The sequence below is a fragment of the Monodelphis domestica genome, chromosome 1 (genome assembly GCF_027887165.1).
Source record: "Monodelphis domestica isolate mMonDom1 chromosome 1, mMonDom1.pri, whole genome shotgun sequence".
Classification (NCBI taxonomy): Eukaryota; Metazoa; Chordata; class Mammalia; order Didelphimorphia; family Didelphidae; genus Monodelphis; species Monodelphis domestica.
This window is the reverse complement of record NC_077227.1, coordinates 227794416-227813054: the sequence shown is the minus strand read 5'-3', so window position 1 is coordinate 227813054 and position 18639 is coordinate 227794416. Positions and strand designations below refer to the sequence as shown.

The 18639-nt window shown below is 40.6% G+C and overlaps 2 protein-coding genes across 3 annotated transcripts in view; one reads left to right on the top strand and one right to left on the bottom strand.

The window, feature by feature from the left end:
- DDX24 (DEAD-box helicase 24) overlaps positions 1-6833 on the top strand; it is a 36808-nt gene extending 29975 nt beyond the window's left edge. Inside the window, exons 8-9 of the mRNA XM_007472581.3 lie at positions 1167-1296; positions 6343-6833. Of these exons, the coding sequence (XP_007472643.1) occupies positions 1167-1296; positions 6343-6587 (375 nt within the window). The 3' untranslated portion in view covers positions 6588-6833. The remainder of the gene's footprint in view (positions 1-1166; positions 1297-6342) is intronic.
- A 6725-nt stretch (positions 6834-13558) lies between these two features.
- OTUB2 (OTU deubiquitinase, ubiquitin aldehyde binding 2) overlaps positions 13559-18639 on the bottom strand; it is a 32359-nt gene continuing 27278 nt past the window's right edge. For both annotated transcript variants that reach the window (XM_007472578.3, XM_007472577.3), the window contains 2 exons: positions 15022-15216; positions 13559-13818 (listed from right to left, as the gene is read on the bottom strand). In XM_007472578.3, coding sequence (XP_007472640.1) covers positions 13609-13818; positions 15022-15216 — 405 coding nt within the window. In that variant the 3' untranslated portion in view covers positions 13559-13608. The remainder of the gene's footprint in view (positions 13819-15021; positions 15217-18639) is intronic.

Below are 18639 nucleotides of genomic sequence, written 5' to 3'. Positions count from 1 at the left end.
GTTGTCATGAGGGTCAAATGAGACAATTATGAAGCACTTAGCACAGTGCCCGGCACATAGCAAGGGCCATGTAAATGTTAGCCATTATTATCTTTATGATTATTGTTACTACTACTACATAGGCCTTTTTTTAAACCCTTACCTTTCATCTGAGAATCAATACATGTATCAGTTCTAAGGCAGAAGAGCTGTAAGGGTCATGTAGTAGTCATCAGATTTGAATCTAGATCCACTGAGTGACCCAGCTGCACCCACACAGGACTTTCATATACTGATGTTATTACTACTTAGGACTTTAATGTACTCACAATATTATTATTACTACTACTATTGCTATGTAGGGTTTTTCATATACTCATAATATTATTACTACTACTATTACTACTATTATTACAGTTACTAATACTATTATTACAATTACTACTACTATTATTATTACCACTACTATTATTACTATATAACTACTATTATTACTACTACTATTGCTACTCCTACTATTACTCCTCCTCCTCCTCCTATTACTACTACTACTACTACTACTACTACTACTACTACTACTACTACTACTACTACTATTACTACAACTACCACTATGACTACCAATACCACCACCATCACTACTAGCTAACATTTATATATAGTACTTACTATGTGCCAGGCAGTGTGGTAACTGCTTTACAAGTATTATCTCACATGATCTTCACAGCAATCCTGAAAAGAAGGTATTGTTATTATCCCCATTTTACAGATGAGGAAACCTAGGCAGAAGTTAAGTGGCTTACCCAGGGTCACAGAGCTAGTAAGGTTGGAGACTCTATTTGAATTTGGAGTCTTCCTGACTCCAGGTCCAGTGCTCTGCTCTGTCCCTTGAATCACATTGAGAAAACAGACTATAAGCATATGCCAAATAAACCTATATGTGCATTCTATGTTGTCATTCCCTTGTAGCTTTCATGTTCTATAGGTGTGTGTGCCTGCCTGCCTTCCGCCTCTGTGCTACTTTGTTCTGGCTTTGCTTAACTTAAGATGCCCTTTGATGCGTCCTGAGATGCCCTTGGCTGACCACTGCTTCTGAAAGCTTTTGAAAGTGCGAGGCCAGCAAGATGTGCTGCATAATAAACCAAGTATTTGGTGCCAGTGTGAAAATTGCCTGTGCTTTATTGCAGGAACGAGTAAATTTAGCACGCCAGATTGAGAAGGAGGAATACTACAATAGCCGAGCAAAGCAGCACAATGCCTGGTTCCAGCAAGCTGCCGACGCTCTTGAAATAGACCTGGACGATGATGTCTTCATAGGCAAGTGGAGGGCCTTGGGGTGCATGATGAGACTTTTGTCTGGTAGGGCCTGGCTAGATGAGGAGGGAAGGTAAACATAAAGGGACTCGGTGGCTGCCTTTCTTTGCAGCTATGTCTGGGCTAAAACAAGAAGAGAATGTGAAATCTCAGAAATGCTTGTTGGGGAGAGGGATGGAAAAGGTCAGGCTGATGGCCCAGAGCAGCTTAGTTCTAGCACGAGTGGAAGATGGTCAGGTAATAGAGCACCAAAACATGGTGCCAGCAGGAAGCACTTTTTAGATATAACCTCTTTATTTTACAAAGGAAAAATTGAAAAGGGAGGGCCCCGCAAAGGGAAGTGATGAATCCAAGGTGACACAGCAACTCTTCAGGACTGAGACTAGAATCTGGGTTTTCTAGAGCTCAGCATAAGGTTTGCTGGGGCAGTGGATAGAGTGTTGGGTGTAGAGTCTAAAAGATGTGGGTTCACAGGAGAACTTGTACACAGTAATTGAAACATTGTGGGGTGATCAAATGGGATTGACTTTGTTACTAAAAGCAATGCAGTGATCCTGGACAACTCTGAGGCACCTGTGAGAAAGAATGCTTTCCACATCTAGAGAAAGAACTGGGTATAGAAGCACAGAAGAAAAATCCGACTTATCACGTGTTTGTATGAATATAGGATGTGGGGTTGTGCTTTTATTTTTTATTTTTTTAAAATTTATTTATTTAGAATATTTTTCCATGGTTATGTTTCATGTTCCCTCCCTCTTGGAGCTGACAAGTAATTCCACTGGGTTATACATGTATTATTACTCAAACCCTATTTCTATATTATTCATATTTGTAATAGAGTGATCTTTTAAAATCAACCCCCTCCCCCATCATCTGTTCATTGAACTGCTTGATAAATCAATCATATGTTTTTTCTTTTGCATTTCTACTCCCACAGTTCTTCCTCTGGATGTGGATAGCGTTCTTTCTTAAAAGTCCCTCTGGATTGTTCTTGATCATTGCATTGCTATTAATAGCAGAGCCTATTGCATTTGATTGGTCCACAGTGTTTCACTTAATTTTTTTTTAAATTTTTTAAAATTTAAAAAAAATTAAAAAAAAATTTTATTTGGTCAATTTCAAACATTATTCCTTGGTCACAAGAATCATATTCTTTTCCTCCCCTCCCCCCGCCCCTCCCGTGGTCGATGTGCAATTCCACTGGGTATTACATGTGTCCTTGATCAGAACCCATTTCCATGTTGTTGGTGTTTGCACTAGGATATTCATTTAGAGTCTACATCCCCAACCATATCCCCTCGATCCATGTAATCAAGCAGTTGTTTTTCTTCTGTTTCTACTCCCCCAGTTTTTCCTCTGAATGTGGATAATGTTCTTTATCATAAATCCCTCTGAGTTGTTCTGGATCACTGCATTCATTGCCACTAATGGAGAAGTCCATTACATTCGATTGTACCACTGTGTATCAGTCTCTGTGTGCAATGTTCTCCGGGTTCTGCTTTTGCTCTGTATCACTTCCTGGAGGTTGTTCCAGTCCCCATGGAATTTTTCCACTTTATTATTCCTTTGAGCACAATAGTATTCCATCACCAATAGATACCACAATTTGTTCAGCCATTCCCTAATTGAAGGGCATCCCCTCATTTTCCAATTTTTTGTCACCACAAAGAGTGCAGCTATGAATATTCTTGTACAAGTCTTTTTCCTTATTATCTCTTTGGGGTATAAACCCAGCAGTGCTATGGCTGGATCAAAGGGCAGACAGTCTTTTATTGCCCTTTGGGCATAGTTCCAAATTGCCCTCCAGAATGGTTGGATCAATTCACAACCCCACCAGCAATGCCTTAATGTCCCTACTTTGCCACATCCCCTCCAGCATTCATTACTTTCTGTTGCTGTCATATTAGCCAATCTGCTAAGTGTGAGGTGATACCTCAGAGTTATTTTGATTTGCATCTCTGATTATAAGAGATTTAGAACACTTTTTCATGTGCTTATTAATAGTTTTGATTTCTTTGACTGAAAATTGCCTATTCATGTCCCTTGCCCATTTATCAATTGGAGAATGGCTTGATTTTTTTGTATAATTGATTTAGCTCTTTGTAAATTTGAGTAATTAGACCTTTGTCAGAGGTTTTTGTTATGAAGATTGTTTCCCAGTTTGTTACTTCCCTTCTAATTTTGGTTACATTGGTTTTGTTTGTACAAAACCTTTTTAATTTGATGTAATCAAAATTATTTATTTTACATTTTGTGACTTTCTAAGTCTTGCTTGGTTTAAAAATCTTTCCTTTCCCAAAGGTCTGACATGTATACTATTCTGTTTTCACATAATTTACTTATAGTTTCCTTCTTTATGTTCAAGTTGGGGTTGTGGTTTTAAAAGATTACTATGAAAATGAATAATATGGAAATAGGATTTGAGTGATAATAAATGTATAACTCAGGAATATATATGGGCATGTGACATTTAAAAGATGGCTCTATAGCAAAAAAGAATAATATGGAAATAGGTATCAAGAAATAATTTGTACAACCCAGTGGAATTGCTTTTTGGCTCTGGGAGGGAGGAGGGAAGAGGAGAAGGAAAGAAAATGAATCATGTAAAGAAGGAAAAATATTTAACTATTTAAAAATATTTAAAAATAAAAATTAATAAAAAATAAAAAAATAAACCCATACCATCTCTTAGAGATTAATACTGTGTTTTGGTTCCAAGGCAGAAGAACATTAAGGGTGTGGTAGTTGACATTAAGTGACTTGCCCAGGGTCACACAGCTAGGAATTGTCTGAGGCCAGATCTGAATCCAGGCCCTCCCAGCTCTAGTCTCTAGGCCCAGTTCTAAATCCACTGAGCCATCCAGTGGCCCCAGGGACATCTCCTTTACTAGTTATCTGTCCCGTCCTTTCCCCTTATGAGCCTGCCTCTTTGATTATCTTTCATCTTAAATTTCTCCTTAATCAACTGGCTCCTTCCCTGCTGCTACCCACAACCCAAGTCCCTTCCATCCTTCTATTGTCCATGTGGCCTTGCCATTTCTGAAGCAATCATCCTAACCTCTCTTTATAATTAGATGTTTCTTCTATATACTTTTCTTACCAATCTTATCTACCCCGTGGGTGACCATTTTTAGACAAATTTCTTCCAAGAATCTATATTTAAGCAAGGCAACAGACATTTATTAATCACTATTTCCAAGCCATTGTGCTTAAGCATGGAATGATGGGTACACTTAGTGAAGGATAGTAAGGTATGAGGACAGCGGTATGATGTAGCCTGTAGCCTCCCTTTACCTTTTGTGAAACATCTCAGTGGAAAGTTAGCGGGTGTGTGTTGTCTCTTTCGCATGATGAGTCAACAGATCCCAGTGCACAGATTGCCAAGGGTGTCTTACCAAACTATCCTCTCATGTTAATGCCATGTAGCCAAAACGGAACTCTTTTTCTTTCCCAACCTGCCCCTCCTCCAGACTCCTCACTTTTTGTGGAGGGCATTCCCATCCTCCAAGTTGCCCAAGTTGGAAACTTCAGTCACTCTCCTCTTAATCAGCTCCTGGCTCTGACCAGTCATTGAGTCTTGTCAGTTCTGTTTTGTCAGTTTTATCACTGTCGGGCAGTCAATAAATATTAAGTGAGCATCATATGCTGCATACTATTGGGTTCTGAGGACAAAAAGAATGAAAAGGGTCTTGTTTTCAGGGAGCTTACATTCTATTGTGGAGACAACTCATACATAAAAATAAAGGCAAATAAATTGGGGATCAGGAAAGGTTTTGTGTAGACCAGGACTTCTTTCCTTAAGAGATATTTTTTAAATTCAGTAATATTTTTTGTCAATTACATATAAAAATAGTTTTTAAGATTTGTTTTCTATAATTTTGAGTTCCAAATTCCCTCCCCTTCATCACCCCCCTCCCTGAAATGGTAAGCATTTTTGATATAGATTATATATGTGCTTTCATTGAAAACACATTTCCATACTTGTCATGTTGTGGAAGAAGACACATCACAACAATAAAAGCCCATGATGAAATGAAGTGAAAAATGGTATTTTTCAATCCTCATTCAAGCTCCTTCAGTTTAGTAAGACATTTCACTAAAAGTGAGTGATAGCACTCTTCTCAGAGCCTTTCCTATGGGCCTCTGTTAGAAATGAAATATTATCATAAAGGAAAGCATCTATACATTCATTAAAGACTTTGCTTGGACTGGGTCCATTGAGTTATAGGGTTGTTTTTGTTTTTAACTCATAGTTTCCACCTTAGAATCAATACTGTGCATTGACTCTAAGGCAGAAGAGTGGTAAGGGCTAGGCAATGGGGGTCAAGTGACTTGCCCAGGGTCACACAGCTAGGAAGTGTCTGAGGCCAGATTTGAACCTAGGACCTTCCATCTCTAGGTCTAGCTCTCAATCCACTGAGATACCCAACTGCCCCAAGTTACAGGTTAAGTGGGAAAGGACCTTAAAACACAGACAGTTAGAATGTAGGATATTAGAGCTCAAAGGAGCCTTAAACTATGAAATTTTAGAACCAGAATGAGCCATAAGGGTCATATATAGTTTAATCCACCAGCCCGGTTTTTAATATATGTACTAGTGTGGACATGGAAGGCCCCCACATTAGCGGGTATGTGGGAGGCTCTTAGGTTAGAGAATGATTAGAAACAGATGGATGTAACTCTGATTGCTTGTGTGACTTGGAGAAACTAGCCCTAAGATGTTTCTCTGAAGCATTCTGCTTGCCTCCTCCTTTTCGTTTGTGCGGTATAAGTTGAGCATACTTGATCTGTGTATAGAAACAGGCGTTTGGTTGTTGGACTAACATTCAAAGCATCATCTCTCTGGAGGGATTTTTAGCCAAGTAGTCAGCAAACCTTTGTTTTTCCCATCAAGCACACAAGGATAATACTAAGCTTCTTTTGTACTCTGCCACCCAAAAGAGTGCCAAATTTGTGAAAATATCCTTGTGGGAAGGGGGTGTAGGGGGAAGATTTCTAAAAATTCCCATTAATAGATAAATAACCCTATTTAATGTGTTGTTTTCCAAGGAGGAAGGCATAGTGAACAAGAAGAGAGTCAGAAACAAAGGATGATGAAGGGCATGAAAAAACAGTTAAAACATCTGCTTTCCCAACCTGTATTTAAAAACCTCATGAAGACCAAGTATCCGACACAGTTTGGAAAGCTGACGCTACCCGAGATGCCTGTACACACTGCTGAATCTGCTCTGAGCACCGTATCCAAACAGAAGAAGAAGAGAAAGAAGAAACAACTAATCATGAGTACAAATTAACTTTGGACAGACCAAGGCTTGTTGGTGACAATAGCGTGGTGCCTTTGTGCATCTCTCTTCTTCACCATTATGCTTGTGGGGATAGCAATGTCCCCCTCACCTCTTCTCACTACAGGAAAAACAATCCAGCATGCAGTTAGAGCATCTAGCATAAGTTGCTCCTTGCCCTCATTATCCTGATGCTATTGCATCTTTAACATGTATGGGGAGGTTTTTAAAAAAATTAAAAACCCTGGCCTTAATGGAGATTGTTGTCATGAATTTTTTAGCTGGAAGTTGAAATAGGACAATTGCAAGGATCCAAGATTGGGTGGACTTTATTAATACCAGGATCTCTTAGGCTTGTAGTTTTAGAGCTAGAAGGAACCTTAGAGTCCTCCTTCCTCGTTTTACAGATAAAAAGACCAAGGCCCAGAGGAGTTAGGTGATGTGTCGAAAGTTATGTAAGTAGCAAAGTAGATGTAAGTAGCAAAACAGTGATTTGAATGAAGGTCCTTTGATTCTAAATCCATAATTCCTTATTAAAAAGAAAATTAGGGGCATGTAGGTGGCACTGTGGATAGAGTGCCAGGCCTGGAGTTAGGAGGTCTTGGGTTCATATCTAGCACCAGACACTTCTAGCCCTTACTCTGTTGTCTTAAGGGCTGTTACTGATAGAAAGTGAGGGTTTTTTCATCTAAACCGATGATTTCACTGGTGGAGGGAACTTCCAGCCAGGAAATTTTAAATAAATAAATAAATGAAAGCTTTATTTTCCATCTTAGAATCAATACTGTGTATTGGTTTCAAGGTAGAAGATCTCCAGGCCTGGCTCTCAATTCCCTGAGCCATCTGGCTGCCTGCCAGGAAAGTTCTAATGTTATTGTAGAACAATAACTTTTGCAACTTGCCTTCTTAGAGTTGGCTTCGACACTGAGAAATTAATGGACATGCCAAGATGTGGCCAGCATGGCTCCAAAGATGGAACTCAAATCCAGGTCTTCCACTACAACACAGTAATCCAAATTTATATAGCCCTTTATAGTTTACAAAGTGCTTTTACCCTGCAACCCAGGGGACCATCGCATCATTTCCCACCTGCTTCTCTCCTGGATTTCATTAGTCTCCAGAAAATCATCTTCTTTGAGATTACTTTGACTTGACACTCACACCTTGTCAGTAATCCCTGCCCCAGGACCCCTTCATTCCACTGATTAAGAGAGAGTGGAGGGGGCAGCTACATGGCACAGTGGATTGAGTGCCAGACCTGCAGTTGGGAGGTCCTGTGTTCAAATGTAGTCTCAGACATATTACACGTCCTAGGCATATGATCCTGGGCAAGTCACCTAACCCTCATTGCCTAGCTCTTTCTTCTCTTCTGGCTTCGAACCAATACACAATATTGATTCTAAGATGGAAGGTAAGGGTTTAAAAAAATAAAGACTAAGTGTGTGGGCAGCTTGGTGGCTCAGTAAATGGAGAGCCAGGCCTGGAGGGGGAGTTCCCTGGTTAAAATATGGCCTCAAGACACTTTTGGGTGACCCTGGGCAACTCACTTGACCCCAATTAGCTAGCTTTTGCTATTCTTTTGTCTTAGAATTTATTAAGACAAAAGATAAGGGTTTTTTTTTTTTAAAGGGTGGATCCTCCATTTAAGGCGGTCCCTGGGCAGCTGATCTCATCCTTTCCCCACTTGGCTGCAGGATTGCATCATTCCCCCAAGCCTTCCCCCCTTCCCCCCTAGTGTCTTTGAATGCATTGTCATTCTATTAGATGGCAAGTTCCTTGAGGGAACTGAAGAGGAAGGGCTTCTGGTGTAGGTATTTTGACATATAAAGGCATCTTCATAAACCTTTTCCCATCCTTTACCTTACAAGATCCTTGTAATAGCCTATTGAGATAAGTAATGAAGCCATCACCCTGCCAGAGGTCCCACAACCAATAATTAGTGGTGTTCAGATTAGACCCTGAGGTTTCTGATTACAAGTCCAGCATCCTTTCTCCTTTTCCATGGTGCCTTTTGCCAGTGACTCTGGTACCATGCATTCATCGGAGTGAGAGTAGCATTGTCTAGCCAAGCCTTAGAAACAGTCGCTATGATGGTGACCTTAGCAACAATGATGGAGCTTTTATAAACAGGCCCAGAATGGTGAAGTGATTTTCTGAAGGTCACAGAGCCAGTGAGCAAGTGATAGAGCCCAGACTCAGATGCCTCTTGATTCATGGCCCTGTTACCCTAGGATACTAAGCTAGACCCTTACTGAGAGACTGTAAATGACCCAGATTGTTTCCTGGTGTGGGCTCGTTGTATAAGTAGTGAGCATCTGATGCTTTCTCTAACACACAAATGATTCACTAGGCAGCCCAGTAGCATTATTCAGACACGGAAAAATGGGGACAGGCATTCAAAAATCAACTTACCCCCTACGAGGCTAGGTGCGGGCCTCACGACGTGTGGCAAATGCAGTTCTAAGCCTGCTTACCAGCTGGGGAGATGTTTACCCAAAGTGGCATGTTTTCATCCATCTGGACTGAGGCCACATCCTCTGCAACCCTGAGGTTTGAGATTGCTCCAAGCCTGGCCAGGGCTATTTATTGATCACATAGCTTATGAAATGATGAGGCTATCTGATCTGAAGCAAACAGGTAACTCAAGCCTTACCCAACAGCTGCTGGGTCAACAACATTCCCCTCAACAGTCCAGAGAATGTGGTAGGCCAGAAGGACTGGTCTGTGCCCGACAGAGAAATAGCCAATTTGCTGACAAATGTTATGAGGACGAATGCGAATGCTCACCAAAAAAAGCTTTTTACTGACCAACCAGAGAACCTGCAAGGGTGTTGTTGCCCAGGGGTAATCAAGGGGAAAACGTTATTTTACCTGGATGTAGAATTTTGCAGAATCACATGGAATGTGGTGCATGAGTCCATCTGTCTGAGCCAGTGTTGGAGGAGAAGCGATAGACTGGGAGAATCCCAAATGGCATCTGCTGGGTAAAGTGGTGCATTGGATTGGGAGTTGGAAGACCTAAATTTTGTTATCTTTTTTTAACCCTTACTTTCTGCCTTAGAAGCAATACTATGTATTGGTTCCAAGGCAGAGTGAGGGCTAGGTAATGGGGGTTAAGTAACTTGCCCAGGGTCACACAGTTAGGAAGTGTCTGAGGCCAGATTTGAACCTAGGAGCTGGAAGACCTATGCTACCTAACTGCTTAAATATCCTTTAAGGCTATTGATTTTTGTTTGTTTGTTTAACCCTAAAGCTTGTTTTCTCACTTAGATATAGCCCTTTGGATTAGAAAAGAATTTTTAAGAAGCAAGAATAAAACTTGCAGTAAAAGGTTGTTTTTTTTTTCTCTCCTATGTTTTGGGGAATAAAAAAAAAAGGATCAAATAGATGACATTGCTCTCCAAAATATAGACCATCCAAGTTTTTGGGGAGAACACCATTTATATATGATCCTGCCTAGGACAAAGCACATAAAAACTACTTTTTTTCCTCTTATTCCTGCCTATACAACCATTCCCTTAGGGGTGACATGCAGATTTTGTATCTAAATTTACAGCGTAACTTCTAACAGAACTTGCATCCAATACATGCTAACATTATTAAAAAAAAATTATAGGGGCAGCTAAGTGGCTCAGTGGATTGAGAGCCAGGCCTAGAGATGGGAGGTCCTGGGTTCAAATTTGACCTTAGACACTTCCTTGTTGGGCAAGTCACTTAACCCCCATTGCCTAGCTCTTACAGCTCTTCTGCCTTGGAAGGCAATACACAGTATTGATTCTAAGATGGAAGGTGAGAGGTTAAAAGAAAATCATCCTACTTTGAGATCTTCTGATGACGCAGACTAAGCAAGGAACCATTAGAATGATGTTCAGAGTTTTGAAATACTTCAGCAAATTAAGTATTTATTGGATAAACCAGATCATTTGGCTCCATTTGGCTGGGGTGACAGAACACAATGCTCGTCTGTGGCAGTGAAAAATAATGTTGGAGAATCTTGTTAGTAACAGTTGCTAGTAATAAACATTTATTAAGCAGTGTACTATGTGCTAGGCACTGTGAGTCCATCAAAGGATGTTTTCTTCCATTACCACAACATTTTAACGTACAGATCAAAGCACGGGTGTCCAGAAAACAGGGTAGAGCACTTCATTTATAATTCATGGATCAGAGTCCTGTTCACTGTGAAGAGCAATCATTTCAGCTCCTGTGTCATGATTTCGCAAATGTCGACTGAACCTGAGCTCCCCAGGTGAAATCCAAACACGTTTTCATTTACTTAAGAAGCCTAATGTCTTTAATGAAAGTAGAACATTGTTTTCAAACAAGAATTCAAGCCTTGGCACCACACTTGTAAACAGTAAATTTGTTTTTTAAGCAGTGACAGAAACAATAGCACCAACAGATCCCGAAAATCCCTTTAGAATTGGAACCTGAGAGAGGAAGGCCTGAAAATTTAAGAATTAGTGTAGAATTGTCCTTTGATGCTATCTGAAGTCTTCAAGTTCATTCTTTGTTCCCCATTCTCTCCCCACCAACCCTCCCACCTCCCCCAGCCTAGTTTTCTTCTTGGCAGTTTAAAAAGTAGGATTGGAATAAGAAAACTTGATAATTATTATTTCATATGATGTAAAATTAGAAACAAAAAACAACCAGTAACAACCCTGTGAGATTCTAGTGTGTAATCCTTTCATCTTATAGATGAGAAAACAGGTCTCGAGGGGAAGTGATTGGCCTAAAGATATAAAAGTAGGAGTCAGAATTTGAACTCAGTGCCTCTGACTTCCATATTTAGTATTCTTTGTACTGACCTTGGGGGCTGTAAACCCAAATCAATGTTTTCCTAAGGGCTACCTGCAATTTATAGGAAACTTGAGAGACATGCAATTGCCAGCCTTTCTCCTCTGGGAGGGTTTGTTGATTGATCTCCTTCTTACCCACCCTGACAAGTTTTTTTTTTCTTTTTAAACTAGCATTTATTTTAGCACCTGCTAATTTTACAAATTTTTCTCATTTGTACAATCCTGGAAAGCAGGTGCTATTATGATCCTCATTTTATAGTTGAAGAAAACTGAGGCAGACAGGGGTTAAGTGACTTGCCTAAGATCACACAAGCTAGTAAGTATCTGAGGATGGATTTGAAGTCAGATCTTGATTTTAGGCTCAGCTCTCTATCTGTTGCTTTATCTTCACTTTTCACTGGTTTGTTTCAGTTTCCTAAGCCAGAAATCATAAGGAGGCTGGTCAAGAAGAGACAAAGAACCAGAAGAATATGCCTGATTCCTTCCTTTCTCAGAAGCTAAGAGGGCTAGTCCTGGTTAGTACTTGGATAGAAGATTGCCTGGGAATGATGGTTATATTTCAGAGGTTTCATAGTGAAAGATGTAGGGCACTGGACTGAGAATTAAGAAAACCTGGGTTCAAATCATGACCTAGACACTATTGGTGTGACCCTGAGCAAAAGTCACTTAATTTCTGTTTAAACCCCTCAAAATAAGAGGGATGGATGGAATGGCCTCTACAAGATCCATAATTATGCTAATAAGTAGGTTTTAAAAACAAACCTAATTAGGTCTCAGGATGAGGCTATAGAAGTAGGGGGACTCGATTCCTTTGCCTTTTGGAAGCCCAGTGAGAACATAGCCCTTCACTGTATTCTAAAGCTGATTTAAAAAAAAATCCTTACTTTCCATATTAGAATCAATACTGGTATTGGTTCCAAGGCATTAGAGTGTTAATGGCTAGGCAATGGGGGCTAAGTGGCTTGCCAAGGGTCACACAGCTAGGAAGTGTCTGAGGCCAGATTTGAACCCAGGACCTCCTGTCTCTAGGCCTGGCTCTCAATCCACTGAGCCACCCAGCTGCCCCCTCCAAAGCTGATTTTCAAAGCAAAATATGTTCAATTTTGAAGAGGGAAGGAAGTCTAGTTTGGCAGATTCCACCATAAGCCCAGTTTCTTCTGTTTGTACATAACTATGGTATCTGCATGCTTGGACCCTCCTGATTCAGCTGGTCATTTACTTCAAATAAAAGGTAATGTCAGACCATCCACCAGTCTGTGGGAAGATCTCTGGCTTTGGAGTTGAGACCCAGCTGAGTTCACATTCTGGCTCTGCTCTTTTTACCCTGGGCAAGTCATTTCCCTTTTCTGGGCCTCAGTTTTCTCACCTATAACATGAGAGACTTGAACAAGTGTGGGGATTCTAAATCTTTTTTTTGTTTGTTAAATGGATAATTTTAGAAGTCTAGCAGATCTCACAGGCCTGTTCTCTGAATAAGAGTAATTGAAGAAAATGCTAAATATCAGTAAGAAACTGGTAAAAAAAAAGATGTAAAATTCTTTCTCCTTCAAAATTTCACAAACTCCCTGCGATCTATTTACAGCCCCCAGGATAAGAACTCAGGTAGGTGACCCTTCTTTCCATGTTAAATCTGATGATCCTCAAACTAGTTTGGCTCCGATGGGGGCTCTTCATATTCAACACATTGTATAGGGAAACAATTTTCCCGGTCTCCTTGGCAAGGGTGGCCTTTGGTGAACAGTTGTAGTCCACACAAGATCAAGAAATGGAAAAATGAGATTTTTCACCATCTGCTTACTCAACCACCCTGTCCCATTTCACAGAGGCAGATACTGAGCTCCAGAAAGCCAATGACTTGTTAAAAGACCATTCTTCCTAGTGAGGGCAGAGCCAGGATTCAGACCCAGGTCTCCTGACTGCTGGTCAAGCTCTCTTTATGACACCATTAATTGAGTCGGAAGTGGAAAACATTTGGTCCATAGCCAAAACAAACACTATTAAAGTTATCAGTCAGTCAATGACAGGTGATCTGGATGAGGTAAAAAGCAGCCTTTTCTGCTGGTTAATCGATGTCACCCAACAAAGATCCTGGGAACACCTTGTAAGTGATGTGCCCCCAAAGGCTGTACATTTTCTTCTAGCTAATGAAATATCTAAATAAAAAAAAAAATAACCAGAAAGCTCTATAAGAATGTAGTCCTGTCGTTTGACACTCTACACCGGAGGGCCTAAAATTAACCCACTTTATCGGCTGCATAAAGTATGTTGTAGTGTGATGTTTTATAAAGTAGATAAACTGAAGGGCAGGCAGCCTCGGAAAATACATGGTGGTTCAGCGCGGTGTCCATTTCGTCCACATACTCAACTTGGAGAGGGATGTTCAGTGCCTGAGACAGAGCAGTGATTTGAACATGGTCACACTCCGTGGCCATGGGTTCCACTTCCTGGGAGGACCAAAGAAAAGAACAGCTTTCAGAAAGACAGGACAAGAGACCATCAAGTAGGGAATGGGTTTGAGGGTTTGTTTCTCCTGGTAAATTAATTATCTTTGCTTTATTCCACGGATAATACAGGGCCACCCAGTCATAGGAGAGAATTTAATGCCCTGTAAGAATATAAGAGTGGATTGCCAAAACCTAGCTAAGAGAGGGAGAAATAACCAGTTGAGAGTTTTATGGACTGATTTTTACAGAAAAGAGGGATACTAGTGAATAGCGTACTGGGCTAGAGTCAGGAAGACCTGAATTCAAAATTACTAGCTCTGTGGTCCTGGGCAAGTCACTTAACCTTTGTTTATTTCAGTTTCCTCATCTGTAATTTATTGTTGTTCTTCCTTCACGAGGACCAATGACATGGCAGGGCAATATTTTGATTCATGTATGAATTGAATTTGAGTGAGGTATATAATTATAGCACCTACCTCATAGGATTATTGCAAGATAATGATTTCCACAGTAAGTGACATATAAATGTTGTTTAGTCATTTCAGTCGTATCTGACCTTTCATGACCCCTTTTGGGTTATTTTTGGCTAAGAAACTGGAGTGGTTTGCCACTTTCTTCTCCCACTCATTTTACAGATGAGGAAAATGAAGCAAAAAGGGTTAGATGACTTGCCCTTTTCAAACCCTTACCTTCCATCTTAGAATCGATACTGTGGATTGATTCCAAGGCAGAAGAGCAGTAAGGGCTAGGCAATGGGGGTTAAGTGACTTGCCCAGGGTCACACAGCTGGGAAGTGTCTGAAGCCAAATTTGAACCCAGGACACCTCCTGTCTCTAGGCCTGGCGCTCAATCCACTGAGCCACCCAGTTGCCCTCTAGGTATTATTTTTTAGCTGCATGCAGCATTTTGTATTGCATCGCTGTGCCAGATAGTCTAAATAAGATAATTCTTGCCCTCTCATCTCTATTAGAGAATATTAGAACTTGAAGGGACCTTAAATATCGTCAGAGACAAAGTGTCCCACTTGAGCTTGCACAGTGAGGCAGCGTCTGATCCAGGACTCAAATCCAGGCTCCCTGACTCAGATAGGAACTTAAGTCCTGAGGGCTCGGGGAAGGAGCTTAAAATCCTCCCAGGTCTGCCTGGGACTGAACGTAGCTGGATCTGAGACTCCCTGGATGGCTATTAGAGAGGTAAACCTACCTGAGCACAGAAGTCTTTGACGTCCATCTCCTCATCAATGAAATGCCTGAAGAAATCTGCCCGGTTCTTGATGAAGGCAGACGTGAGAAGCCTAAGGAACTGGACGATTCGATCTGAAAAACTCTGGTCATTGAAAACCTTCAGTAAGTTGGAAACAGAGCCATCTTTCTCCACCATTTCGACCAAGCTGTAAAACTAAGACCAGGGCAGTTAAGACCAAATAGAAAACATGAGAGCATATTATTCCTGAACTGGGGCCTTTCTCCTTCAGGTCCCCAAGATGGTGAATTAGAATAAACCATTCCCCAGATGGTCAGAAAGCCCCGGGTTCTGGAGAAATTTGATTCTAGTTAGATATTTGTTCATTAATTAGGAACTCACTGGCTTTCCTGGAAGTTGAGATGGAAAGGAAACTTTGGATACAGAAATGTTGGAATAGGAAAGGACACTAGAAACTGTAGAAACCATCACAAATTACAGATGAGGAAACAGGCCTTGGGGCAGTCAAGAGGCAGTTTGGTATAATGAAAGGAATGCTGCTAAGCTTTGGAGTCAGGGGTGGCTCAGTGGTACATTGAATAGAGTGTGCCAGGGCTGGAGTCTGGAAGACTCATCCATCTTCCTAAGTTCAAAACTGGCCTCAGACACTTACTAGCTATGATATCTCCCTGGGAAAGTCCCTTAACCCTCTTTGCTTCAGTTTCCTCCTTCAGTCAAATGAGCTGGAGAAGGAGACTTTGGTGACAAATCACGCCAGTATCTTTTTCAAGAAAACCCCAAATAGGATCACAAAGAGTTTGACATGACTGAAAACAAGACTTGAGAAGTCAAGGGACCTGGATTCAGATCCTACCTCTGACATTTATGAGACATATGACTCTGAGCAAGTCATTCAAATTGTTTCCTTATCTGTAAAATAAGGTTGGTAATATCTTTCTTCATAGGGTTATTGTAAGGATTGGATGAGATCTTATGTAAAAAGAATCTTGTAAACCTTAAAGTCATATATTGGTGCTATTATAATTGTTTCCCAGAGTTAGTATGTGGCAAAGTCAATGGCAACCTGGGGTCCTAATTTTCAGCCTAGTTTTCTTTCCAGTATAAAATGATGACTCATTTTTTCCCCCTGAGAAGTCATAATCACTTTAGAAAACTAGATTATGGTGTTTTTCTAGAAAAGGTCCACTTCCTTGGGATTAAAAATGTTAAAATTCTAACAGACATTTGTTGTTTACTACATGCTACACTCTGTGATCAAATGCCTTTATGAATATAATTTAGATAATAGTTCCTGCCTTCCTGGAGTTTATATTCCTTTCTGTGGACCTCAGTTTAGTCATCTATAAAAAGTGAGCTCCACATTCCCTGACAGCCTAAGCCCTTTGATTATTTACACTCATATATACATGCATGCACACACACACACACACACACACACACTCCATTCTGTGACAAAGACATTAGGTTCAAGCAGATGTGTTATCTGGGATCTGAATAGAGAAAAGATGTTACTGATAGGGGCTCAGAGGAAGAAAATCAGAGAATGCTTCATGAAACTGCTAGCATTTAAAGAATGGGCAGGAAGTCAAAAGGCAGAAAGACGGAGGGTGAATATTTTGGACACTGAAAACTGTAAAACCTGAGGCAGCAAAGCAGAGAATTGAACTTTGAGGTAGTGAATGAATCAACATTTCATATAACCTACAAAGCTGAGGAGCACAAGATGCCCATATTAATTACTGGCACTAGTCAGCCCCCCACAACCTGTGTGGTGAGGAAAATTAATATTGAATTGTGATATTTATGTGAAATCATTTTCCTCTTAGCTCCTCCAAGGTCGGGCCGAAACAGTCTGCCTCCAAGCTTCGGGTTCCTCCCTCTAGGTGGACCTTCTTTCTTTTGTTAAGACTTTTCAAGGATTATAGGAAGGGCTGAGTAACCATGATGAACTCTGATCCATTTAAAAAGTATACTAGGCCAGCCACATGGCTGGAGGTTCCGCCATCTTTGAACTGGTCTTCTCTGTGATGAAGTAATGAGGGAGGAGTTAAGGTCTCTAAATCCTCCTCTCTCAAAAATATCCACTGACGGGGAATGTCAGGAGAGGTCCAAAGGTTGAACTGTCTGACCAATTAGAAAGAGGAAACAACTTCTTTTATAACCAAGAGGCAGGACTCATTTACTCTGTTTTGGAAGGAAGTGGGCCAAATGGAGCCATTCTTTGTTAATGGGAATTGCATGCCCCTTTAATAAACAATGTTATTCTTGGAAAAAAGGTCCCATATTCTTTACTGGTTAAAATCTGGACACTACATACAGTAGGGTGATTTGGAAAGGCTTGGGGGTCGTTGGCCAAGGGAGGTTGGGGGTGGGGGTGGGAGAGAGGAGCAGGACACAAGGAGAAGGAAAAGTCAGTTTTTTAAAGTAAATGGGCAGGGCGGCTGGGTGGCTAAGTGGTTTGAGAGCCCAGCCTAGGGACAGAAGGTTCAAATCTGGCTTCAGACACTTCCTAGCTGCTGTGTGATCCTGGGCAAGTACCCAATTGCCTGTCCCTTACTGCTGTTCTGCCTTGGAACCAATACACAGTGTATCGATTCTAAGACAGAAGGTAATGGTTTAAAAAAATAAATAAAGTTAATGGGCAATAAGAATAACTTTCATAGTGAATGCTTTGCAGATTTGTAAAAAACAAAACAAAACCCCAAAACTTATTTTTAAATACTAATAGTTGTGAAACATGAGAATAGATATCACTAAGTCTTTTCTTTTTTCTTTTTTAACTCTTAACTTTTGTCTTAGAATCAATATTGTGTATTGATTATAAGTGTCTGAGGCCAAATTTGAACCCAAGACCTCCCATTTCTAGTCCTGGCTCTCACTCCACTTGAGTCATCCAGCTGCCTCCAATATTACTAAGTCTTAAGGCTCAGATGTTTGATATATTAAAGTAGTTTTGTCAAGCCCACAGCCTATCACCACAACACTCCTGAGTGTGACCTAGACCAGATTAAAAATATAATCCAGAAATATTTAACAAAGTAGATAAAAATACAACACAAAAGAGGTAATGTTAACACGTGGTTTTCTAAGTCAAGATGTGCCTTATGTTTAGTAGCCCCCTTTTCTATTTTCTATTTGTTTTAAGGTCTCTTCTAGCTCCAGATTTCCATAGTTCTAACTCTCATGACTTGGGACCTCCACTCTGTGGCTCACTTGGTCTGGAGACAGTGGTAACGTACGTGGGGGCAAATAAGCTTTAGGTCAGAAAAGAGAGGGTGAAAGGGGGACAAATGGCTTGTGTGTCGGCCTGAGTTTCAGATCCAGGATCACAGGATGGCAAATTTAGAACTAGACTGCAGAGATCATTTAGCCCTCCTAAAACCGCCTCATCTTATAACTGAAGAAATGGAGGTCACAGAAAGAGAACCTATTTGACCAAAGTCACATACACACAATAAATAGCAGTGGCAGAATTTGAATGTGGGTCATGGCAACTCGTACGCCTTCAGGATCTAATCTACATTCCAGCAATAGCATTTTTTCCATTTTTGGATCATTTGCTTCTTTCCAAACCATAAGGGAAATGAAACTTGGCTATGTATGGTAGAGTCTCAAGCT